This window comes from Apis cerana, linkage group LG14 (genome assembly GCF_029169275.1).
Source record: "Apis cerana isolate GH-2021 linkage group LG14, AcerK_1.0, whole genome shotgun sequence".
NCBI classification, from domain to species: domain Eukaryota; kingdom Metazoa; phylum Arthropoda; class Insecta; order Hymenoptera; family Apidae; genus Apis; species Apis cerana.
In genome coordinates this window covers 8189699-8216957 of record NC_083865.1, presented here as the reverse complement: position 1 = coordinate 8216957, position 27259 = coordinate 8189699, and the positions used below count along the sequence as shown (strand labels likewise).

The following is a 27259-nucleotide window of genomic DNA, read 5'->3' as shown; positions in this document are numbered from 1 at the left end:
AGATTTTCTTGCAAATTTTGAAGAGAAATTTAATATTCTGAAGATGTATTCTTCGAAAGCGAAGCGTGATATTTTGAATATATATATATCTTCGATAAACCGAACTTGTAAAAAGAGAAAAGGAGAAAAAAAGAAGCAGACACGCGACTGGAAAAAAGGATCTAAATTTATAAAGCCCTAATTTTCTCCGTGACACGCGACGCATACCATCTTTTCGAACGGAAACGAAGAAAAAGTTTCCTAACCGGGATACATCCAGGAATAAAACACGTCGATGGAGGAAAAAAAGAAAGGAAAAAAAGGGATAGGAAAATCTAGGAGGGGAAAGAATCCTTAAAAAAGTCAGCCATCTGTGTGTGTATGTGTCTATCAACTTAAAATCCATGCTACGTGGTTAGCGATCAGACGATGCTCTTTCATTAATTAGTCGGAGAGTGGCGCGGAATCGAAGAGACGTTGCATTGGCCTGGTTAAAAATTGCCAATATCCATCGCTGATCTGATCGAGTTGCATCCGCGAAAAACGGAGAAAAATTCGTCGAGGAGGAAGACGATGATTCATCGTCGAACTGAGGGGAGAAAATAAGAGAATATCACGATGTGCACAGAGAGGGTGAGACTTTTTCTAAATCTTCGTTAAGATATCCCATCTCTAAAAAAAAAATCTCTATACAATTTTCCTAATTCGTTACTTTTCACATTCAATTAAACTGCATCGACTTATGTACAGCAATCATTAATAAATCCATAAATACATTTTTCGTTCAAATCCAAGATCTTTTCCTAATCATTATCCAATTACGTTATATTTAAATTTTTCCAAGATTTAAAAGCTTCAACTCCTAATCTCTCTTAAAATCGCACACTTCAATCGCGAATCTATAATAAAATGATTCGTTACTTCTATATTTGATAAACTCATAATACATATACGAGTTAAAAAATCCACCAACTTCCTTAATCTCTACTTATCCACATCCAATTAGGCAACATCAACTCCTAATCTCTCCTAGGATACACACATTCGTCACGACGAAACGCAGATGCGAACAGGTGAAAGGAGAGACGAGAGAACAAAAAAAAGGAGCAAGGAACAGGCTAAGAAAAAGGAGGGGAGGAAAAAAAAAAAAAAAAGAAAAAGAAAAAACGACGAATCCAGTCAACTAGTTACGGTCTACCAGGCCAGTACTTGTATCCCGTTCGAGGAATAGGCTCGGTTCTGCCGACACAGGAACACAGTGGCTACAGCCGTGTACGTAGCCACTTTAATCGTCTTTCCAGGCGTCACGTGATCATCCGGCCATAGGTAATTGCAAGTAAATTCGAATTGTCACGCATTATCACGGTAGAGCCGAGAGAGGTGTGCAGAGGTTCTCATCCATCCTCGTCGATTCAAGGATTCGAGAACAAATTCTTCCTCCTCGAGACGACACTTGACGCGAGATCTTAAAAATAGGACCAAGGAGAGAGAGAAAGAGAGAAGGGGAGGGTGGAGCCCTAAAAGGAAGTTTGCTTTTTGTCTTCACCCCTGGATTTATTGGGAACGCGTACGTGGGAACAGGGTCGAGGGCACGAAATTTTTTGACTCGAGGAGATCGAGGAGATGGATCTATATCTATATCTATATCTATCTATCTGTCCTTGCTCTCAGCGACTTATGATTGGAAACGGAACAGGATTTCTTCGAGCCTGACTTTCAACTCCCGAGATCGATTGTTTATTAATTTCTACTTTTCAAATTTCTTCGTCCACGAAAATGGAGAAAACGTCAAAATTATAATTCCACGTGTGTACGCGACATAAGATCGAATAACACTTCTCTCCCTCTCGAAGAATAACATATTCATAGATCGACAAACAAGAAACGAAGAAGGGTAACCGACTCGGCAATAGATCTATCGGGGAAAGAAATCCCTCCGCTTCTGCCGAGTATCATCGAATCATCATCGAATCATCATCGTCCGTGTAATCTCCGTGAATCCCCTCCCCTCTCGCTCCTATCGTCCCTTTCCGCTCCTTCGTGAGCGCGTTCACACCGGACCTAGGAAGAGGGGGGAGGGGGCAGCATCGAGAAATCTAAAATCGGTGGATCGGTGGAGAGGAAGGAGGGGAGAGAGGGCCATTCACGCGAGCAGAAAGAAGCTTTTTCTCGGCGAGACGTGAACGGTGTGCCCAGACGGACAGGGCGGACGGTTACATAACCGTGAGGGGGTCCATTGTGCCCCTCGGCTGGTTCGGCCTAGGTACGTACATAAGGGATGGAGATACGGACTTAGAAATTTAGTACATGGAGGTAAATGGGGTATCATGTTCAGTCTAAGGCTTAAGGACTTTTGTTTGGCGTGGGAGGCTCTCGCCGTATGCACTAGCTGGCTGGCTGGCTGGCTGGCTAGTCGAGGGGCCCCACCTGACCCCGGTGGAACAGAAGAGGGGAGGGGAAGGAGGAGGAGGAGGGGGATGGGCGGACACGACCTGACCCATTCGGTTAAAAGTTTTTCGCTTTCTCATTTTCGATCTCGTTTTGATCGAATTTTGTTACCAGGACAGGTAGGTTTCGAAAATTTTATTTTATTGTTCGAACTTGTGCTTCCCGTTTAAAAATTCCAGATTTCAGAATATATGATCAGACATTTATTAAACGAACAATTCGTCGATCGATTTCCACGAAGACAAAATCCAATTCGAATTCGAGTGGTGGTCCTATTTTCTGGGCCCCCAAATTGCCTATGGGTCCTAAAACTCGGCGGGTCACGCGACTGGAGGAAGACGGGCCGAAAGGATTGGGGGGAGGGGGAAGGGACTAAGAGAGGGGTAAGATTATATCGTACGCCTCGCGGTCGGAGACTCGATTAAAATTAGATCTAACCCGATGTTTTTGAGACGGTTGGGGTCCTCTACGTCTCTCTCTCTCTCTCTTTCTCTTTCTCGAGGGGGCCCGTACCACGATGCCCCCGCCGCGCCTCTCCCTTTCTTCCCTCCTTCTCTCGCTCCCGGTAGCAGGCGAAAAAGGGGGAAGAAAAAAAAGGAAAGAAAGAAAGAAAAAAAAGGAATCGAGTGGAAAAAATGACGGGCCTCTCGCTACCGTAGTGCGTGATCAGGTGAGCCTTCTCTCCCCACCATTTCGAGGTGTACCCTCACACGTCGAGCGGACCGTGTCGTTTCTTTGTGCGGCTCTGGTATCGCTGATCGAGAGGTGGCTTTCTTTTTGGCCAAGTGTCTCGTTTGTAAATGTAATTGTATCGGGGACGCGTTAAGTGGAGCTTTTTTTTTTCTTTTTCAACGTATATTGTCAATTTCTCCATCACGTCTCTTGAGTTTTGTACGCGAGAATCTTTCGAGAAATTTGATTTTGCTAATTTTTTTCTGCCTCGTTTGTAACTGTATCAGGGACAGCCGTTTTCTCGAACTTTCGAGAGTTCGTGAGTTTCTTTTTCTCGACAAGAGGGAGAATTTATATTTTTAAAAGTGTTTTTATTAACGAAATCTTTGTTTCTGAAGGAATGCGAGAGATTTCGTCGAAGTGTAAAGTACTTTTATAATTTTCATTTTTTTTCTGAAAGGAAAATAAACGAAGAAAGAATAAAAGATTTATTCGAGTTTACGCCGAGAGACCGAGTATTCTAAATTGTGTAATGGAATTACCCGTGGACGCGTTTAAACGCGAGCAACGTGTTAGAAACAAATCGTCGTTAGATTAGCGGTGGAGCAGCGATCGGTGTAACCAAGCAGCAGAGGCACGGATAGCCTAATAAAAAGAGACACTGTTGCAACAAGCGCGTAGCCACGGCCGAGTGACCACCGCTTCGATCGAGGATGCGAATAGAACGTGATATTACGGATGGAGCGAAGAAACGCTGCTAGAATGTATCGTACGGCAACCAGACGTATAATTTGAAAAATTGTACCATTTCAATCCGGCAGAAAAATTTGAATATTTCTTGTTGTATCCATTCAACAAAGGAGGGGGATACCCAGAAGAGACAGAGAGATTTATCGAGGAAAATATCGAATGGATTTGTATTTCAGATGTAACGAGATATTATTCTGAATTCTTTTCACGTTTGAAAATTTTAAATTTTTTTAAAATGGAAAAACCTTCGAAAATATTATAATAATCGTCATCGATGATTTCAAGACGATTAAATTTAAAAGTTTAAAATTAAAATTATTCGAAAATTGGAGAAAGTTTCTTAATTTCTTAGAATTTCACTTGGAAAATTAACCAGTCGAAAATTCAAAAATTCCTAATTCAGAATTCTGAAAATTTGAAGAAGATATATATATATATATTGTTTAAAAATTGAATTCAAAGAGCAAAATTTCCAATTCCAAAAATTCTTCCTCACCTCGTTTATCTTCTTACACTTTCCAGAAGCAACCGCCCACCTTCAATCGTATCCACCTTCGACCTTAAACCTTCGCGAAATCGCTGGATATGACAGAAAAACACCGATGTGGAATACGTCGTAACGTCGAAAAGAGGGGTGGGGAGGACACTAATCGACTGGGCTGTCACTTCGCAACACTGTAATCTCTTCGGCGTCGTTTCCAAGAGCGGCGTGCACTCGAGAGAAAAGAAGGAGAGAGAGAGAGAAAGAGAGAGAGGGATAAGAAGAAATAAGGAGAGGAAAGATGGAAAAAGAAAGGGTAAAAAAGTGGCTGGCTGGTGAATGAAGCTATGCACCTCCGTGCCCGGGGGGCCCAAGATTCAAGTCCGGAGGCTAGTGTACCGTGACGAGCACAGCATCCTGCCTCATCCTCCTCTTCCATCCTTATTCTTCTTCTTCTTCTTCATCTCCACTCCATTCCGTGCTCCTTCCTCCGATCAAAGATTTCTCGAATCGTTGCCTGGCCACGAAACGATCTCATTCCGGCTGCAAGAATTTTCTCCTCGTGTTTATTTAATCGTTACGCTCCTTTCGATTATCTTTGCGCGACTCCTTCGACAGAGAAGAAGATGCGTATCTAATTGATCAAGATGTTGTGGATGAAAAGAAGGGACAATTCGTTTAATAATTTATAAATTTCCTCCAACGATCCTTTCCTTTTCCTAGAAATTCGTAGAAATTAAGCTTTCTCTGTCGGCCAGATTCTTTTTTAATCCTCAATCAATTATCCAAGAAATCATAACTCGTCACATTCGTTTTCCAAAACCGTCAAAATTGTCCAGCTCCCCTTTTCCTCCTCATCGACCCCTCTCTCCTTCCTCTCCCTCCCTCCCCATCCCCATCCTCCTCACTTTCACCTTATCTCGATCTTCGTTCGAGGCTCCATTCATCGACCTCTCGCGATTGATCGAAGGATCGGTGGTGCAGCCTTGACGATCCTCCACGGCCACCTCGTCCTTTTCCGCTTCCATCCGGTTTTTGCCCTCCCCCTCCTTTTGCGGATCTGAAACCGCTCAACCCTCCCCTCCCCCTTGCTATCTGCTCCTTTTCCGTTTTCGCAGGCCATCATCAGCCACGATCGATCGGCCCGCAACGGGAAACCGCAACGCGGATCTAGTTAACCACGCCGTGGAAATTATTCGCGGAATAACGCCAGGCCCTTCTCATTCCTCCTCGCTCGGCTTCTTCCCCGGCTCGCTCCTCGAGAGTCGGGGTAAACGCACTTCCGCCAACGTGGAAACGTTGCTCCATCGTTTGCTTTATCGTTTCGACGCCTCTAACCGCTTTCGTTAGTTGATTCCATTCTCAATCGCAGAGACGTTCTCATATTGATGTGAAATTATCGGCAGTATGAGTATCGATGACAGGGTACCTCGTACGTCGAAAATGGTATTTCGAGATTTTTATGGAAATGAAATGTTGTTGAACCACTTGTGGTTGCTATTAAGATGCTATTATCACGCTGTTCGCCACGATTGATTTCAGGTTTTTCGATCGATACGATATATACGATATTGAAAAATCGGTGTAACACTTTTAAATTTTACATCTGCTTGATCGATCGAATAACGAGTACTCTGGTCGGAAAGTTCTTTTTGCATCTTCCTCTCAATTATCCATATCAAAAATGGGAATTATTCTTCTTTCTTTTTTTTTTCCAAGAAATCTTTCGTTATATTCGTTATATTTCGATCGTACGTGAGTAATCGATCAATGTCTCTCGAGAAAGCTTCTTAAGAAAGATCTTCGCTCCTGTAAAATTCGTTCGAAACTTTCCACTCGTGGAAAGAGAGTGGCGAAAACAAATACTCGAGGATGAAACAACGCATCGAACAACGCCGGCCGTTACGAGCTTACCGCGCGATTAATATTACCAGGCCGCCTCTCGTCCGTCTCTATAAACTCGAGATTTACGATTCTCCCTGTTGCCGGCTTAATTACAATAAGAATCATCGCCCGGCAGTAAAATAATAACGTAACGAACGTCCATTGTCCGACACGCAATCCGGCCGCCGTTTCGTCCCTTGTCGTAACGCCGATTATTAACCTATCCTATCGAAAAACGAACCGATTTCTTTCCTTTCGAGCCAATATTACATATTCTCCCTCTATACTTTACCTTCTAATTATCGTTTCATCGATGTTTCGTAATCTTTTCTTCTCTGTTTTCTCCACTTAAACCATTCTCTCGTTAATCTCTTCCCCCAAAGAAGGGGGCGCGCGCGGAATCTCTGATCGTCTGATCGCTCGCGACAAAGCGTGATCACCGAAACGTCACGATATCCCCGTCTTCCAAGCGAAAGCTTAGACACGCACCGGGGAAAAATTCAGCCAGATACGTTGTACGAATATACCGTTGCCCTATGCAAGATCTATGTAATTTGCCGGCCGACTTCTTTTCTCCTCCCCTCACGGGTCCAGGGATCTGTAATTTTCGTCGATTTAATCCCGGCCGAGTCCGCTCGCTATTTATTACACTGTAATATTGAAATAAGCGGCTGACGAATAAGCGCATCTCCCCTCCCCTCTCCTCCCTCTCCCCCTCTCGCTCACCTCGGCCTCGCAGGTTTATGCGCGCGGGAAGCGCTCGTCTTGTGCGCAGCGGCTGATAAGACCCAGAAAGCCATTAAAGCGTTGCCTTGATCGGCATTTAATGAAGAAAATCATAATAACGAAGCAGCTGCCTGCCCGCAACCCCCCACTCGCTAATCTCGCAGCCGCTTCCTCAATTATCGACGCCGACGACCACGGGGATCGAAGAACCGTGACTAGTATCGAATTAAGGGGTATCGGAGGGGAGGGGAGGGGGCCTTTATTCGTGCCGCGATCTGCACGCGAACGTGAAGGGCGAACGTGGTGGTGGCGGAAGGAGGATGTCTTTTGTCGCGAGGATGACTCGAGCGATTCTCCGCTATTTTTTGATCTTTGCGTTCTCTCGTCTTTGTAGAATGTGGAATTAAAATTTTTCGAATTTTTCGGGATCGTAGGGATATTCTCCTTCTTTTTGCTAATTAAATTTGGTTTCAGAGTAACGTAAGATATTCTCGTATGCGTGTAATTGAAATTCAGACTGTTTCGAGCAGTAATTTATATCGTTCGAATTTTTTTTTTTCTTTGGATCGGATCGGTTCGTCGATCAGATTGCGGAGAATCGTGGCGGAAAATTATTAGTTATGATTTCGATTTCTCTTTTTAATCCGTTTAGTTATTTTCAAGTATTATTGCGAGAAACTTTGTTCATTACGCTCGAGACGGATGGAAACACGCATACGCGATCATATGCGAGCATATCGATCGAACTTTGCTCCTATCAGGCGATCCTTGAACCGCATCACACGCATATGTATTGCGACTTTCTTGAGATTTGCATCCTTTAAGTTACACTCGTTCCTAATTCGAGGTAACGTGTATCCATTATAAAAGTGACTCATCGAGTTCCACGTAACTAATTAACAGCGCAATCTTTCCCAGTCATCGTACAAAATTAATTCATATTTCAAGAAATTTTTCCACTGTCCACGATTAATAATCTATCCGCCGACTAATTTCATTATTTTATTATTTAAATAGATATACACGTAGAATAATAACTGTTCGAGTCGTTGCGAGCAAAAAAATAAAAAAAGAATCGTCAAAATATCGTCAATTTAAAATCGTTCCTACGAACTTTTTGCAAACAAATTTTTAAGAAAAAAAAAAAAATGCTCAGCAACATCTTGCACATCTTTTTCCACATCCATACTTTTTCACGCGTTCGATTAACCTCGATCGCGAAAATTCGAAAAATCGTTGCGGCGATTCTCTCCTCGATTCTGGTATCGAAGTAATGAACGCGCATAAAATCGTCTCGCTTACTCGCGTGAAGCGAGATCTGCTCTTCTATCCGCGGTCTTCTATCGTCCATTCGCGCTTAATGGCAGGCAATAATTGTTGTTTTTCAACGGAAACGGGCAAGATATACGTGTCGGATCAGCCACGATGCGTTTCACTGGCCTCCGGCCTATGATAATCTGTCCTATTCTATAACCGTTCGGTGAATATCATTAAATTTTAACGATCCGTCTTATGGTATGTTGCGCGTCCTTCGCTGCATGCACTTTATCCACCTTCCTCTCCTTCTCTCTTCTCTATGCACGTGGATTTATCCTTTGCTCGCCGCTTCAACCTCCGTTCGAACGATCGATCGATCAGTTTTTTCCTTCGATCGATTCGCTTCTTTTTTTTCTTTCTTTCTTTTTCGACACTTCTGTTCCCCCTATGCTGACTTTTTAAACGATAAACGGGATTTTTTTTAATTTTAATTCTTTTATCAACGTTTCTTCTCTTTCCTCGCCTTTCCCTCGATATTATTCAATTTTGAGTCCTCCTTCTTCTTCTTTCCTTCTCTTCTTCTATCGCGTCTTTCGAGCGAGAAAGAGGCGTATTCCTTAGAGAAGTTGCTATCGAAGTTGCTATTTAAATTACAACGACACGGAGAAAGGTGGATAAAAAAAATGAGAAGAGAAAAATACAGGTGGACCTCGACGTTTACATAAGTCGTCGTTCGAGGCAGTTTAAGGGATTAGAGGACATTTTTTCCCTTTTTTTTTTTAATTTGCAAACAACCGAAGGGGAAAGGGTTAAAGAGTTGGATGTACCCGAGAAATCCGGTCGTAAACGCTGTGGAAAAACGACTCAACTTTTAAAAAATCACCTCTTAACCCTTGCGCTACCTGCTGAAACAGGCTGAAAGACTTCATTTTTTTTCAGCTTCAGCTATTACACGGCTATCTTTCGATTTAAATTTTTTCCCTATTGAAACCTTGTTATCCAACAAGCTGGAATAATTTTTATATCGATCTTTTCAATAACAATACGTTTAAATATTGCAACATTGGAACAAAGAACTGTTTTAAATTACAGTTAAAATTTTAATCTGTAATTTAAAAAAAAAAATAATTTTGGCTGGAAAATGTACAACGAAGAGACGTACTTTTTTTGCAAAGTAAAAAGTAAACAAGATTCGTAACGAACAACGATCTAACTAAAAATAATTCAATAATCCAATCTATACTATTAAAGAAATATTACTATCCAACTTTAAGAGAACAAAAACCTCTCGATACACTGCGGATTCATTGTCGTCGGTAGAGTATTTGAAAACGTATCTATTAACCTGAAACTGGCAATAAAACTGGTCAATGTTGGTACACTCGATAAAACGACAATCTTTAAAAACCTAAACCTCTAATTGTACGCACCTTGAACGATTCAAATTATTCCTAAAAAAAAAAAAAGAAAAAAAAAAGAAGAAAGAAAGAAAACCTCTCTTCCTTATCCATTTCTTTAGCCCTTTGACTCCTCTGACACTGACAATCGCAAACACCTCCGTCGTGTTTTCGTGTATTTTCCGCGATTAACCACGCCGGATAAGCTGTGTAATCCCCTTTAGCCTTTCGACGAGCTAATCCGCCGCTCTGTCGTTGGATTTACAAGGTGTAAACGGCGAGATTCTTGGCCGATTTCGAGAAACAACCCCTTTCTTTTACCTAAGGGAGGAGAAGAGTTAGGAGACGTCATCGACTTTCGGGACGGAGGGGTTCGAATAGGTATAAAATCGATACACGGAAGGATGAGACGTACGTGAGAGGCGAAAAATATCGGAAGGTAAATCTCGATAAAGGAAAAAAAAAAAAAAGAAAATGGACCTTCTCCCCGCTCTTCCTTCTCTTCATAGATAGATCATAATTTTTCGACATTTTCAACATTTCGAGATGAACTCGTCGTCGTTTGATCGAGGGAGATGATTTAAAAATTAAAATATTTCTTCGATTCGATTTGAGAACGTGTCGCGCGAGTATTTTTCGCACGAAAATGGAACGAAATCGAATTTTTTTTTTCCCAACCGAATTACAAGACAGAGAGAGAGAGAGAAATCTCTGACGACGAGGATTAATTCCTGGCGGGAAAAGGAATAAAATAGGGGAAGTAAATTAGAAAGGGGAAAAGGTAGGAGAGGGGTGTCTCTCAGCGTATTGCACCAGAAGCGGGGGAGAAGGAGGAGGAAGGAGGGGGGAAAGTGGTTGTCAGCTGAATGGCCGGTGTTTTACAACAGTGGCGAGAGGCGAATAACCCTCGTGGCTTTGTTGAATCGTTGGTTCGCGAGTACCTGCGGTAAAAATCAGCAGCTACCGTGCGTACGAGGCTTGAAGGGACACCGTAAAGGGTTGAAACGCCATAAAACGAAGCCATTATCGGGTTCAGGACGGAGAAAAAAATGTCCAGTTACAGTTTAATTGCACCCTTGACTCTGTTGTCGATTCCTTCTTTCTCCATGCTTTTCTGCATTTTTTTCCCCCCATCCCCACTTTTCTTTCGTTTTTTATCATCTTCCATGAGAATTTTCTTTCGAGACGGGATCGAGCAATCGTAGTGATTGTTTTTCGAGGAAGGAACGGAAGATGAAAAAGATCTTTTTGGAAAATACTTTTTCGAAAACACTAGTCGATTTCGAGGAGATTCCAATATTGCAATTATTACGAAATATATTATTATTATTATTATTATTATTTTGATATCGAAGCGTCGGTAATATTTCAAATTGTAAATCGGATTCTAAAGTGAAATTCGAATGAATCGAGTGAAATTTTCAAGGGCTCACCTGTGGGCACATCTTGCACTGGTACTTTCTCGGCGGATGAGAGTGTGGTCCACCCAGGTGGGGGTTCAGGTGCGAGGGATGAGACGGTTTCACGGTCAAAGGCTGAGGAACCACCAGCAGACTCGCTGGAGGACTTCCGCTGCTGGATCCTCCAGCGCCTCGGTATTGCTCGTCACCTAAAATCAAAAAAAAAAAACAAATTTCATTAGAAACAAAATTTTGTTAAATTTCGTATATCGTATCGTACAATCGTAGAGATGAGAAAGATCGTGAGTAAAGGAAGGAGTAAAGTAAAGAGAGAAAGAGAAAGAAAGAAATAGTTGCAGAAGATTTGAAATATCTCGATAAATAACGAACATTTTGTTAAAGGACAATTTCCTGTTTCCTCGATTACTTACGTATTTGAAAACAAAAAAAAGAAAAAAAAAAAAAAAAAAATAGGAAACTAATCGCTTTCCATAAATACATAAATCATAATTCTGAGAAGTGTAACGATTTCTTATTTAAAGAATGAATCATCCAGAAATAATAAATCTTCCAAGATTAATTTTCACCATTTCTTTGGTCGTGAAAAAAAAAGAAAAAAAAAAGGAAAAAAAAGAAGCAAAGAAATTGATATTCGTACTTTACATCGAAAGACCAATCTTATCGAGGGAACTCGATTATTATCGCAATCATTTGGAAAACATTAATCTTCTATTCGAAATTTCTTTTACCAACAGATTTGTGTATAAATGTAACACGAATGTTGCCATTACGAGCGTGTTTTATGGTGACTGGTCAGACTAGAAAGTCACTATCGCTCGAACATGTATACATAATCTATTCGTCAAACTGGTTCGTTCATTTCACGAGCGTTACAGAATTGGAGAAATTCTGTTACCAATCATTGGGACAATTAAACGATAAGATATAACGAGTCAATTAAACGTTGGAGTGGAATAAAAATTGCGAAATCGTTGTACAAGAAATTTTACTTCCGTTTAATTATTGTAGATCGAGTGATCTTCGATCCACAAAGGTTGAAATTAAAGAGCATTGTTCGATCGTGTTATGGAAATGAATATAGTTACTTGTGGAAATGTATTTTTTTTCTTCTACTTTCTTTTTCTTTTTGGCTTTAACAAAAATGCACGTTTTATTTCACGTTCATCGATGATGTAAAAGTCGATATAAAAGTAACCCCAATAAAATTTAATGCGAATTTACACAATAGTTATGCAATTTTATGTTTTTTTTTTTTTTTTTTACTAATTTAAGACTCAAAGAATAATCCCATTATAATGTTCATATATCTTCGCAAATAGAAAGAAATATTTGTGGATTTCTAAAATTCTGATTACTTTTAGAGACTTTACGAAAATCCTTCTATTCAAATTTTGAACCCAAGATTCCAAAGAATTTTAAATCCATCATCCAAGACCCTCAAAAACCTGTCTCCTTCAATTTCGAATAAAAATCGTCGTAATGTTGAAAATCCAAGAAAAATCACTTTCTCAGATCCATGGAGAATAATAAAATTATTTTCGAATCCTTCAAAATTATGCTGTTATCCGATTAGAAAACGTTAAACTTCGTCCCAAGCGCGAAGAAAAGCAACTATTTTTTGAACTCGAATCCACGAGAGATCTACGTTCGATCCAGTGTGATAATTAACAATAAGGTGTTCGAGATATGAAGAATTGTACACAGTCGACAGAACAGGTGAACACGCAACAGAGGAGGGAAAGAGAGAGACTGGCGCAACACGCGGAGCGAGGGGCGAGGATCCTGGCCAAGTTGCAAGGACGAGTGATCCTGCATTACGACGAGTGGCTGTCATTAAAGGCGAGTTCTCAATATCGAGACCGAGCCGCGAGTTACAGGTGCATCCGTCTCTCTGTGCGTGCGTGTGTTCTTCTCCATCTTCTCGCTGTTCCCTTCCTTCCATCCATATTTTTCCTCTTGCCATCACGGGATGATCTCGGGAGCCAAGCGAGAAGAAAGCTCCAAGTCGAGTCGATGATGATCGAAAAGGATAGATATTTTGACAAATGATAGTTTTTGCGCGATCATTTCTTTCTTCTTTTTTCTTTTTTTTTTTTTGGAATGAGTTTTTGGAAAGTTGCATTTTAAAAAAGTTGGTGAGTATTTTTTAAAAAGAATATTTTCGTTCATTGAAATGTTCGTCACCATGTGACTTTGTCGTAATTTTTTATCCTTTATGAAAACGGAGAAAATATTTCTCACGTCTCTTCCAATATCTCAAAGCATTTCTATCGAATAAAATTCCTCCCTTCAAATTCATCAAATGAAATGGTGAACATTTAAAAAAAATTCAGAATCACGAATACATCTAACATTTGACTTGTCAAAATTGCACAATTGTCGAATCTTTCTTAAAAAAAAATTGCGATATTTTAAAATATAAGCAAGCAAATTTTATTTCAGAATGGAGAGACAAATTAACGAAATAATGGTTAACAGACTGGTGTCAATAGCAATAATAAGAGCAACACAACGCCACACAAGGCCAATTAATCTTGCTATTAAATCGCGTCACCGCTCGCCGCGAAATTTTTGCAAATCACGTTTTCCCGTACTTTTTTTTTCTTTTTTTTTTCTTTTTTCTTTTTTTATCGCTCGACTATTACCGTAACGTTTAGCCGTCTAATTGGCCGGTTCATGCGCGCGTAATTGCTCGTGCATATGCAGTCGGGACACTTTTAACCCAGTCCACGGAGAACGCACGGAGATCCTTCGAGGTATAGCGAGTATTGTGGAGATTCAATTCCATTTCAATTTATATATCTTATACCTTAGAGATATGCTTACACATGGAGAAAGATCATCGATCGATAAAAAAATGTGGAAAGTGGTATTGAATACAGAAGAGGAGATAATATACGCGATATAAATATAAATTATACAAGTTGTATTTTTATAAAAAGATTGTTGCAAAAAAAGAATTCCTTTTTTTTTTTTATTTATGCATTCTCGTCGTCTAGAAATAGTGAAAAAAGTTTCATACATACGAATTGCAAATTTATCTGCTTTTTAATTACATTCTTTCGCTCGAGTCGAGGAGGGGATAGAAGAAATTTGTATAATATTTCAAGTTTAGAATTGGATCGAATTAATGTTGATTCGTCGGTCGAGGGAAGGGGGATATTCACTTGTGAACGAGTTATAATCGATCGACGAGAAAACAGAGAATGAACGAAGGGGATAAATCGATTGGGAGCAGAGAAACAACCGTGATACATTTATAATAATTGCCGACTAGTAGTTTGACACCAATTTCACGATCTTATGATATTACTAGAACGATATAACCTTTGAACACTGGTATAATTTAAAACGCGACGTGTTTGAATAAGCACGATTCCACACATTGCATCGTTTCCACGGTGCAATTATTTTTATTAAGTTTAATTAAAAAAAATACTTGGAATGTCGCTCCCTCCTCTTCCTCCCCTCCTCCCTCCCCCAGTTTCATCATTCTGAAATAATGTATTCGTAAATAAATATAAATACTGTCAGATATTTGTTCGAGGAAAGAGAAAAAAAAAAAAAGAAAAAAAAAAGAAAAATAACGATCTCTACAAGATCAAAAGATTCATTAGAATTACAATTGCAACAATTACGAGATATTGCGATGGAACAACGATTTCCATATAGCAAAAATAAAATAACGATCGTTAGAGAAGATAAGCTCGAAAAATATCTTGTTCGAAAATTGTCATTGATCCACGATTTTTCCATTATCAATTCTCACATCGCAACTATACTCCATCTACAATTGGAACGATCCTTCTCCATCCTTTTTTCCATCGGGATTAAATTTCGAAATTGCGGAAAAACTATCGTTGTCACCCGAACAATTCCTGATAAAATCCGCTCAATCATCCGTTTAATCATTTCTATTCCCGAGGAATACAATCAGCAATGGTTTCTCCATTTTTCTCTCTTTTTCTTTTTATCTTATTTGTCACGATATTATTTATCACGATATTATACAAAATACGAGACAATTATTCAACATTTGAACGAAAGTTGCAAAACATTAATAACGATCAATTTATACCTAATTATCCAACTTTTATATCCAACTTTTTTTTTCTTTTTTTTTTTTTTTCCTTCCCTTCGTTTCGATATAATAATAAACGGTAGTGTCTCCATGTAGCGACCAACGTAACGTTCTCCTCGCGGCACAATTAATTGATCTTTCCAGCGTGCTTGAACTCGACAATTATCATTTGCATACGCGATCTCGTGCACCGTGATCGTCTTTCTCGCTTCGACCGGTGCTAAGAGGGGGGCGGCAGGGGGAAGGGAGGGAGGGCAAGTTCTCCTTCGACCGGCAATTAGCGCAATCAATATCGCAACACCGCGGAAAGCTGCAACAAGTGCGACATTTTTCTGCGTCGTTCCGCTCGATCTGTCGTGATTTATCAACGCGTCACTTTTTTTAAAACAACGTCGAAATCCTGTATTTTTATTTCTTTTGTTTTTTTTTTTTTTTTCTCCGTCGCCTCCATCTCGAATGCGCCATTCTTCGAGTCTGTTGTTATTATTTATTATTATTCGTTGTTACTAATAATACAGATGACGATCGAGAATTGGACATCGACTCGAAAATCAATCGTTGATTCAATAAATATTACGACTGGCAAATATTTCATATTTGAAGATGGTCGTACTTGAGCAGTTTTTGAGTGATTTTTTTTCAGAGAGAAATCCGGAAATTTTGTAGCAATTTTTAGGAAAGGATTAAAGAAATTTGTCGACGCTTGAGTTTCTTTTCTTCGTTCAAAGTTCCACGGTCGGCTAATTATAAATTATAATTTTATCCTCTGTCGAGTGACGTTTCGTGAAATACGGTGATTCGTTTTTTCTCCTTCTTCTTCTTCTTTTTTTACAACTGTTCGATGAAAAATGACCGATTCATTGTGATCCTCGACCGTACCATTATCAAATTGTATAATAATAATAATAATAATAATAATAATAATAATAATAATAAAATATGATTCTTAAGGAATTGATTATTGTTCAATTTCTTTCATTTTCTTCCATCCTTGCGAAAAAAGATTCGGAAGACTAAGAATTAATTTTTTAATCATGGAGGGATGGGGGGAATGACAGCACGTGTATCATAGAAATGTTGAAACGATATTAACCTGGTTCTCCACATTTTGCAAGAAGACACGAAGAAGGATCGATAGAAGATCGTCGATCGACGGTAAGTGGAATAAGGCTGTAGAAATTACACGTTTCTTGGAAAATTATGTAAGACCTTTAACCCGTGTACATCGTGTAAACAGGGGAAAAAAGGTATAAGAATCCGTAATGAAGTTTTGTCCGATCGCGTTCGATTCTTTCGTCCGTATTGAAAAATCTCTTCGACGAAATCTCGTCCAATGTGGGGGGGGGGGGGAAGGCTAATTATTTCTAAGTTGAGCCAGAGAAGATCCAAAGGATGGATTTATTAGAAAAATCTTTGGTTCGCAACAGAGAAGATTCCGCCGGAAGGCAGAAGTCGAAAGGTAACTCTTTATGCTGGTTGAATGGAGCACGATAATACGACGTGAAATGGAGATAAAAGCCAATTCTGCTAAGTTTAGAATGCAAAGCAATCCGACTGACTGGGAACAAGATACATTACTTCTTTCAGAACTTTTTTCTTTTTTTTTTCTTTTCTTCTTTTTTCTCTTTTTTTCTTCTTTTTTTTTTTTTTGGCACGCAGAATACAATATTCCTCTTCTTTTCTTTTTTCCATATATATTTAATACCGTCGATATATACGCGGATGCGGATTCATCTCGTTCCCGACTCGCTTGTTTACGACGACAAATCTCGAGGACGATTAACGTTTTTCGAAAATCTCTCGCAACTAATTTATTATCATATATTTTTTTTTCCTTTTTTGTTTTTTTTTTCTTTTGTTTCTTAAATATAATTTTTTCAAAATTAACTCCGCCAACTCTCGGCGATTAAATTTTCAAAAAGTTTCCTCCGGCGGTGTTGCTATGCCCGCAATATGTTTCGCAATATTTTTGATTAAAATTCTACGAATCGGAGATTCTACTTCTACTTAGCAATTCCGATTATTCGTTTATGAATTTCTTCTTAGAGTGGAAAATTTTCAAAATCGAAAAAACTTTACGAATCGCCGCTCAACTTATTTTTAATTATTTTTAATTATTTTAACTCGTACATTTTTAGCAAATATTTCGATCGAATCAATGAGAATATGTTTCAATGATCAGTGAAAAGCTATTTTCTTCGTGCATCAATCATCAATCGATTTCGCGTTTTCCAATTCCAAAAAATTTCAAAAAAAAAGAAAACATACACAATAATGCAAAACGAAACACGTGAGAGAAATATCGAGGATTTCAAACGATTCCTCGAAGGAAATCGACGAGGATGGGAAAAAGAAGATGGTTGACTCGAACGACTTGGGTTGCGAAGAAGGAGAAAAGGTGGAAAAGATGGGAAAAGAAGGTGGTTTTTCACGCTTTGTAGGTGACGACTAAACAATTCTAGCAAAATCGTTGGTTGCATCGAAGCCGCGGCCTGACTGACGTCATGCGTCATTAATGATCTCATTGACGATGGAAACACGCGGCGAAATTAACGCTCGTTGTAAACAATAATTCGCGTTTTCGAGTTGCACGTTTTGACGCTTTGAGTTGAGAAATTAAAAATTGGAAAAAAAGGAAAAACTTGAATCGAATAGTCGGATAAATGTCTGATTCAAGATTGGATTTATAGATTGGACGACATTTTGTATATATACATGTTTAATAATTAAGAGAAAAAAAGCATCACCAAGCGAAAGATACGTCTCGTTTTATATAACGAGATCCTTGTGAGTAGATATTATCGATCATTGCTGTGGTTGGGATTGTCGAGAGAAGACAATGCATGGAAGATTCGAACGACGATGTAAAATTTTGCCCCCCTTAATAAATAAAATTTTCAAGGATAAGATGTTAATATTAATTTAACAATTTCTGTTCAAAGAAATGGTCTAAGTCTCCGCAACACCTGTTGCTTTCTCTCTCTCTCTCTCTCTCTCTCTGAATGAAAAATTTTGGTTGGTTTAAAAAAAGTATAATATTCGAGTTGATGTTTGAATGAATTCGTCTAATTAAATATTTTTGAATTAATTATCGATCACTGACGAAAGCAAAATCATTTTGATAGATAGTTTCATTAAAACGATCATGACGGGCACTTTTGTATCGACGTTATGTAATATAATTAACTGCAATAAAACTGTAAGTAATTAAATGGTTGCGTATAAAATTAAGTCGATTTAATGGCGGTCGGTTGAATAATATTCAGATTCGAAAGTTTATACATTCGAATGTGTTTTTTCTCGTTTCAATTATCTATTTAAAGATTTACAAAAAAAAAAAGAAAAAAATCAATCGTCGATTTCGTTAATTTCGTCGTTTTTCAATCTCGCCTCGACGTCGCGATGTTTCGAAAACGAAAGACGAAGATCGATGAAAAAAAAAAAAGTTAGACGGATCTCTGTTATGAATGGAACGAAAGGCGAAGAGTAAAAATTTCCAGTGGATGGAAAGCAAGTTGGAAAGAGGCACCCTTTTGCGGAACTTAAGCACGCGGGAAATGGGACTAATGGTCGTGGGAGCGCAACAATTGTCTCCATTGTGACACATGTTTATAATTGTTTACCAGCTGCGTTGAAACGAGTCGGAATTCGACGAGCCTCTGCCTCTTTCGAGTTGGAGGAATTTCGATTGTCCCGCGAACTAATTCTCTCTCTTTCTCTCTTCCTCGTTTCTTAACAATTTCTTCCCCCTCCTTCTCCCCGTGGCAATTGAAACACACTCGTTTTGAAATATAAAAACGTCTACAAAATAAATTGGAATAAAAATGATAAAAAGCAAAGAGTTGAATTAACTTTTTTCCTTTGGAAAAAAGATTGAATTATTCAAATATTTGTAAAAAAAAACTTTACATATGCACTACAAGCTGTTCAAAAAATAGCTTCGAAATAACAGCACGTTTAAAAGAAAAATCAAAAGATTGTAAATTTTTCCATTTGTCGAAACGAAAAAAGTCGATTAAAAATTCAGCCAATGCTAAAAAAAATCTCCAAGATTCGTTCCTTTTTTTCACGGAGACAAAAGAAAACAAATTCTCGAAAAATTATTGTCTTATTAAAAGAAAAAAGACTTTAAAATTCCACGCTCTCCAAATGAAAAAAAAAAAAAAAAAAGAAAAAAGAAAAAAAAGAAAAAAAATTCCAAAAAAATTCTCGTCAAAAAAATAATCTCGAATACAACGTAAAAGAAGAGAGAGAGAGGGAAAAAATGGAAAATTGTCCGAAAAGTGAAAATCTCGAAAAGATCATCGACTAATTAAAAGAATTATAAAAGTAAAAAATTTCAAATTTCTCTAATTTCTATCAAATAAAAAAGAATTCCGATTGAAAACATATCAAATACGAAAATTCCCAATAATGAATTCTAAATAATTTCGAATGTAAGATAAAAAAGAAGGAAATGTCGTTTCAATGAACGAGAGGAAAACGAGATCTTGGAAAAATCGGCGGTTGGAGCGATTAAAAGAATGGAGGCGACGGGTGAAAGGGTCGGGCGATAAAGAGGCTGGCTGTTATCATTACGATTTCGATTCGGCCCATTAAGATCTCTGTCGTAACAGCCGCGAACACGACACCGTGGTCCGCGCTTGTCTCCTCGCCGCTCATGAATATTCGATCAGTCGTCGTGGTCGTCGTCGAGAGCGATCCTGACGTCATCGAGTCGGAAGGATCAAGGATCCTGTCTCTCTCCAAGCTTTCGACTCGTTTCTCGCGATGCACCTCTTCTCTCTCTCTCTCTCTCTCTCTTTCTCCTTCCTTCTTCGATCTCGAGATCCTCGAACACGAAAGGGGGAACGTGGCGAAAATTTTTCCTCGGAAAGAAAAGAAGGGAGAGCAACGAGAGAAGAGATAATTGTCAGAGAGTAAATATAATAGTTTTGAATGTTGAATGCCAATTTTTTCGAGTCGAATCGAAGAATATTTTTGGGAAAAGTAGTGAAGAAAGCTGTGAATTTTCCGAATCGATACAATTATCTTGAATAGAATCGTTACGTTGTGACTAGATATTGGAAAATTTCTGATTTCGATGATATCTGAATGAAGCGATTAAAAGAAAATGGAAGAGATCTTAAATAGGAGCTCGTACTTCAACGGTGGTTCAATTCCTACTTGCTATTCCTGCTGCTGGTATTTCTTTTCTCGCGTTCTTGTTCCGTTTTTTCCCCCCGCCGTAGGAATTTCTTTCATGCGGTCTCCTTTCACTGCAATTTTTTGACGTACCTTCAGCTATTTCTTCTATCGTTGGAATTCCATTTCCGGTTTCTTTAAGTCGATAGTATTCCCTTTCTTGGTGTCCTTGCAGCGCTTTTTTGTCCCTGCAATTCCTCCTTTGCTATTCTATTTTCTGGTTGAATTTTTTCTTCCTCTTTTTTTTTTTTTTTTATATTAAAATTTTCTTCTCCCCTTCGTTTTTTCATTGCTGAAATTCTCCCGTCTTCCTTTTCATCGTTGCAATTCCTTTCCCGAATCATTTCTTCAACCGGCGTGCAGTTTAAATTTAAATTTTCTTCCGAATTTCTTCCCAACGCTATCCCATTAATTTAACATCGATTTTTTCCCCTCCGGAAGACTCTTCCCCTCCTCGTTATTATTTTTTTCGCGGCTAGCCTCGATAATAAATACGAATTCTTAATTGACCAGGATAATAATATATTCCTCGAGTGTAACGGATCGTTCAAGTTCAAGAATTGGCCTGTTCAATTATGCAAACGAGACTCGATGCGAAATGTCACCAATTATAGAGAACTATCGATCCTCGGTTCCTCGATGAGACGGTGCATCGGAATGAACGATGAGGTGGATTCTTGATTGTTCGCACGCCATTGTATCACCATATAAAATTTAGATCGCGAGCTCGTACGTGCGGAAATGGAGCGAACGATATAAATCCACGACACGTGGGCAAATCCGATTAGATGCTTCTCGCGGATGAGATCTAATTACTCGCTTGTTTTATTCTTTAAAACCTGATATTTTACAATTCTTCAAGAAAAAAATCATATGTATAAAATTGTAACATTCATCGTGTTATTGAGTTATTATTGTATTCTTCCTCTCTTTCTGCACTGACAAAATTTAGAAATTCGTCAGGATATCGAATTGAGTCTTGGAGCCGATTTCTTCAATTCGTTGGAATTTTTCCGTTATTTTTTAATTTTTATCATGTACAAATATATAATCTTCCGTAACGCAAAATACTCGATCGTCCGCCGTTCCTTTTGTTTTTGAATCGAGTTTGATGAAATTTTCAGCGTGTACATAAATCTACGAGATTTTATTATTGCAAGATCGTAAAAAACATAATCTTCTGGATTCTTCCAAAAATTTGTTTCCCTTTCCAAGAAAAAGTTCAAGTTCGTGTCTATCTGTTTTCTTTTCTTTATTTTTTTTTTTTTATAAAAGATTGTTCTAAACGCTTTAAAAAGGGATAATCCAATCAAGAATCCTTTCAAGGGTATATCATCGGTGTCCCAGAATTCGAAGGAACGAGGAAAAAGAGGGAGGACTCGCGTATTCGCGCGTATAATGAAAAATCTTCGTAAATACCAAAGAAGTCGTGGTTTCCTTGGGGTTCCTTTTCTTTTTTCTTTTTTCTTTTTCCTGATATTTTCGAATTTTCTCCGATCGAAATGCCAGGAGAGAAATATTTTCGAACGGAGACGACCGTCCACGCGTGTATGCAGACCCCCCCAAAAGAGCAAGGTGTCTGGCCGGTCTAATAGTTGGCCGATGACATAACGTCCTTGCCAAATGTGCATCTGATTTTTAATCCAGTCTCGGGACCTTTCCAGCTCTCCGGACAATGGCTGCCTCCGGGCGTATGCTCATCGACTAAAATGTTTTAGGCGAGAAAGAGACGCGAAGATCGGTAAGAACAGCGCTCCTTTCGTTCCTCCTATTCGGGAGAGAATACGGAGGAGAATATTGTTCTCGAGATTATATTCGATTTTTCATTTATTAAGTGGATAACAGAAGTGGAGCACACAGAAGGGGAAGAATTAATGGAAGATGGAATGGAATTTTTAATATTATACGGCGAATTTTTATGGAACCGGAATTTTATGGTATCGGATTTAATTGAAAATTTCGAAGAGAGATCGAGGAATTAAAAGAAAGAAAGAAAGAAAGAAACTTTGAACTTCTCTCGAAATAATTACTTTGGAATAATTTTAAGTTCCTTGACTCGAAATCGAATTGAACAGGAATTAAAGAAAAAGAGGAATTAAAGAGGAATTATTAATCGATCGATCTCCCCTCCCGTCAGAAGGAGAATGGAAACGAATTTGAAAAGAGAGTCGAGTTTCCAAACGAAAAAAAAAGGAAAAGGAAAAAAGGAAAAAAAGAGTGAAGCTTCTTTACACACAGAAATTTTTCCAAGTTTAAGTAAGGAAAGTTGGAATTTTTTCACCAGACAGACCGTCTGGTGAACGTCTGGCTCGGGTGATCGGTACTTCAGGTGTTTTTACGGGTTCCTCTCCTCCCTTCGAGCTTTTCCTCCACCCATTGCCTCAGTTTGATGGCTTTTCCAGAGATTTTACCGCCCGGCCTTCGAGTTTTACGACGTCGTTGCTGGATTTTATATCACGACGACTGGTGGTAGCTCGTCGATGAGCAACGACTCGATTTACACGTCGCTTTACAGAAACATATCAACCGAGAAACGAGCCCTTACCGAAACTCAAACTCCCTTTCAATTACTCTTGGATCCAAGAAAGAGGGAGTATGAATGGCCTCATCGATGACGTTTCATTTCGACCATTCATTTAACCGTAACTTCTCACCTGTAACCATTTTCCTTTTTCTCTCGGCTATTTTTAATAATATTCTCTAAGAAGAAGAGGATTCTTGAACGACGGAAGTTTAAGAAATCGTGATAGATGAACAATAGAGCAGTATATTAATGCAAATTAACGAAACGTTTATCATTTGATCACGATTCTTCAACCGTAACTTTATTTTTTCTTTTTTTCCTTTTTTTTTCTCAAGGATTTTTAATTCGAAGAGAAGAGGATTTTCAGATGATGAAGCGATAAGGTAACAATAGTTTATTAATCACAGATTCATAAATTCATCGATTGCGCAACACAATCGAATGATTGTATTAAACTGTCTGATTTTCGATTTAAAATCTGAATTCAAAATCGAACGATTCTACCGATTCTTTCCCCTTTTTTAAATCGTTCATTTCATTCGAGTCGGTCATTTGTTGAAAATTTCTAAATTTGGACGATCGATCGTTGCAAGACACGTTAATTTATTTATAACTCGAATCACTATTACTTCGATACTTTGCATTTAATTTGCTTTACATTAACACACGTAAAAAAACACGTATTCACCATGATCTAACGATTTAATCAATTTCCAATTACCGATTTCAAATCACAATTCCACTCGAAGCGATCGCGCACCGATCATAAAGCGTATATTTCGTCATTCGGCGGGCAATTCGAATCTCTCCCCGAGAAAAAAGGTTTCGATATGAATTTAGAAAAAAGGAGATACCAATTTGTTTACGACAAATTCGAATATAAACATCGTTTCGCAACCGCTCTTCCGGTCTCACGGATGGAAATCGAAGCAAAATATTTACGTCTCGTTACATACATATTTTGATCGTATCTCTGATTAGAACGAAGGTGATTGAGAGATAGCTGATTTTTCGCACGAAGATTCAATGGCTCATTGCTCGAGGCGTAATTTCGATATTTATCGTCATTAGCGCGATCCTGGTTTAATGAAGGAAGCGCGGATAATCGGAGACTACCGGTTGCGAAATTTATTTTCGCAATTGGTTTGGCAAATTCGCTCCTTCCCAACATCATTATCATCATCATCATCATCATCATCATCATCATCATCATCATCATCAACTAACTATCTCAAAACAGTTTTTAAACACGGTTTTCGAATTTTGGAATTTTTTTCCATCGTCCAAGAATAGAATCGATTATCCGATTAGCCGATTTCGCGCCAAGCACGATCGAGCCTTTAATTTTCATTTTTTTCACGTTCGTTGACAACAAGGAAGAAAAAGAGAAAAAGGGACGCGACAAAGGAGAGAAGGAAGACACCGCTCGATACACATCCATCATATTCCCTCTCGAAACGGTACTCCGTGTTAACCACCTGTGGCGACGCGAGCAGAGCATCATTCGGTTAACCGCTGAAACGAAGCCACTAGCTGCGTCTAAGCTGCGAGGAAGCGACCGATTGGCATAGGTGAAAGTCGTTATCCGTTCCATTAACGGGTCGAATCCAGGCCGAGTGATGGGATCCAAGGGGGAGGAGGGGGAGAAGAACAGGGGGAATATTAAGCATGGCGAAGGTGCTCCGGTCATTAGGGGGACGGCCATTTGCCGTCGGTTACGTTTCGAAAACGGGAATCGTGACGAAAGGACCGACTTGGCTAGTGCCAGCCCTCGAATTTTCGAACCCTTAATGATCGGTGGCTCCGTCTAGTTATTATTAGTTCATCTCTTTTCCCAGGTTTATTTCCGTGCACTCGAGGAATCGCGCACTTGGATTTTGGATCATAAGCCGTTTATTTTTGGAGAAAATTTCCAATTTTAACTCGTTTCTGTTCCAATTTTTTCCAATTTCTTAATTGCAACAACACTCGGATTTTAATCTAGCTATCTCAGGAGATGGATATTTCTCTTCTAATTCGAGCAATTTGCTTCCATTTCTGATCTCGCTTCTCCGTCCAGGAATTTCATTGTATTTTTATTTCGATTTTTATTCATCTTTGAATTTGCAGGATATAGATTCGGGAGTTGCAAGTAAGCAAGGCAACAATGTTACGCGTTGAGTTAATAATAACTCAATCTTCGGAGCTGTGATTATCGTCGCCTCGCGTGTCTCGGAACCGAATTTCTTCCCGGGGCCCCGAAAATCAGCCTCGAGGGTTCACCCGTTTCCATCCACTAATCCTTAATGCACGGATCGCATGACGTCGTCGAAATTTGGTCGTCGAAACAGAGATCGCCCCATGGTGCCGATATATTCTTTTCCAAATTTCATCCTTTCAAAAGAATTTCTCTAATTACATTCGATACGTTTCATCCATAACGTTCAATCCAATCAATACATAAAATTTCCAAAGCAAATTATCCACTTGAGAGATTCAATCCTTATAAATCTCTTCGATTAATTCCTCAAGTACTTGTCTCGTCGATCGAATTTCTTAACGTAAAATCCAATGTAACATATATACGAAAGCAATATGAAAAGCAAGGTTAAAATTATTATACTTTTACTATACCAATTCTATCGATTATTCATCTTTAGATTATTCTTAATAAGGAAGGAATATTCGTTCAAACATTTCCTTCTTTAATAATAATCATATTAGTCGCAATCTTTGAACAATTTTACGAATTTTACGATAAGATCGATCGTTTCGCGACGAAGTCAAAAAAAAAAAAGAAAATACGCGAGGATGGATTGGCGGGGGGGAAAGAAAAAGAAAAGAAAAAATGGAAGGGGATGGAAAAAAAGGTTCGGTTTCGCCCGGTTTCTTCACGATTTATCGGGTGAATCGGTACACCATCGGTTGCCCCTTCGGAGCAAGCCTCCTATACGCGGTAAGGGAAAACGTGAGTCTCGTAAATGGCCGATCTACACGACACGTCGCGCGTGCCATTGGCAGTGAAAAACATTTATGGAAACGTGCTTCACCTTTTACGAGTGAAGCCACCGATTACTTAATCCCTTCGGGGAGAGCACAGGGGGAAAAAATGACGGTCTGTGAATGGCCTAGGTCATTGCCGCCGGCGCTCTCTCTCTCTCTCTCTCTCCCCCTCGCTTCAGAAAAACGCCGATCGATGATCTCGTCTCTCTTCCGCCCCCGTAACAACGAAAAAGCTTATTCAAAATTTCCCATTCCAAATTCTTTTGCTCATTTTTCTAAATCGGTCCACGGCAAAGGAGGGACGTTTCTTTTTTTTCTTCTTCTTTTTCTTTATTTTACTAATGGTGGGAGAAACTTTACGATTTATTCCTTCAATGATCGCCATTATTTTGATCCCCTCTTTTGATATTAATCCAATATGGATGGAAAATCCATCCCTTCAAAAATTAAATCCAAAGATAACATATCTTTCCAAATCGATATCTACTCGTTTCTCTGCTGCCTCGATTCACAAAAATATCGCGATTCCGTTTTCGAAATCCAATCACGAGTGACTAAGCGTGACTTTCTAAGGCGAGGCAGAGGTCGCAACAAGAGCCTGCACGAGGCGGAAGCGGAGAATTAGAGGTCACAGTCGCGGGACCACCGATCGAAGGTGGAAAGGAGAGATCCAGGTGAAAAAAAAGAAAGAGGGGGGGAAAAAAGAGAAAAGAGAAGAGAAGAGAAGAGAAGAAGAAAAAGAAGAATCGACGTCGAGGACACGTTGGAATGATGAATTCGCGTTCACGCGTGTTTTTTTGTCCTGGCCTGAAGCGGACCCGCCGCCTGCTTCGATCCTAATCGACCATCTTACGTCACGGATGCAAAGTTACAACCGGTTCCAGACACCGAACAGACTTGTGTTTACACGTAACGCGCGTCACTTTCCATTCCGTCTCTTCTTTATCTTTTTCTCTCCTCCTATAGGATTATTTAACCAGAGACCTCTGGTTAGCGCGATGAAATCATCCTCGTTGTCTCGTCTGCATTGTGTTATCGAATCGACGGACGAACACGTAATCAGCATTTCTTCCACCGGCTTCAATGTCTGCCTCGTCCAAAGTTTGTTTTCCTTTTTTTTCTTTTTTTTTTTTTTTTTTTTAAAAACCATAAGTTCTTTTCACAACGAAAGGAACGAGGATTCGCCTAAATTTTTTTTTAACTCGTGCGAACATCTCACGATCTTAAAAAAAAAAAAAAAAAAAAAAAATATAGGTTCCTAAAAAAACAATCTTCTTAATTATCCCATATACATGTATGTACATTCCCGCTTTTGAAAATTCGCATCCCCTCCCCGCATTCAGTGATGAAAAACCCGCGAGGGTCAAGTCAACACCGACCCTCTCTACACGTTTGCACCCTCGAACGAGACAAAATTCGTGAAAAAAGAAAGAAAGAAAGAAAGGGAAAAAAAAGAACGGAAAAAAATGAAAA

At 39.1% G+C, this 27259-nt stretch overlaps 1 protein-coding gene across 3 annotated transcripts in view; it reads right to left on the bottom strand.

Annotated features, from left to right (window-relative positions):
* The window catches only part of LOC114577337 (zinc finger protein rotund-like), a 200677-nt gene that overhangs the window by 66181 nt on the left and 107237 nt on the right, over positions 1-27259 (bottom strand). For all 3 annotated transcript variants that reach the window (XM_062084562.1, XM_062084560.1, XM_062084561.1), the window contains exon 5: positions 11028-11203. In XM_062084562.1, the coding sequence (XP_061940546.1) occupies positions 11028-11203 (176 nt within the window). The remainder of the gene's footprint in view (positions 1-11027; positions 11204-27259) is intronic.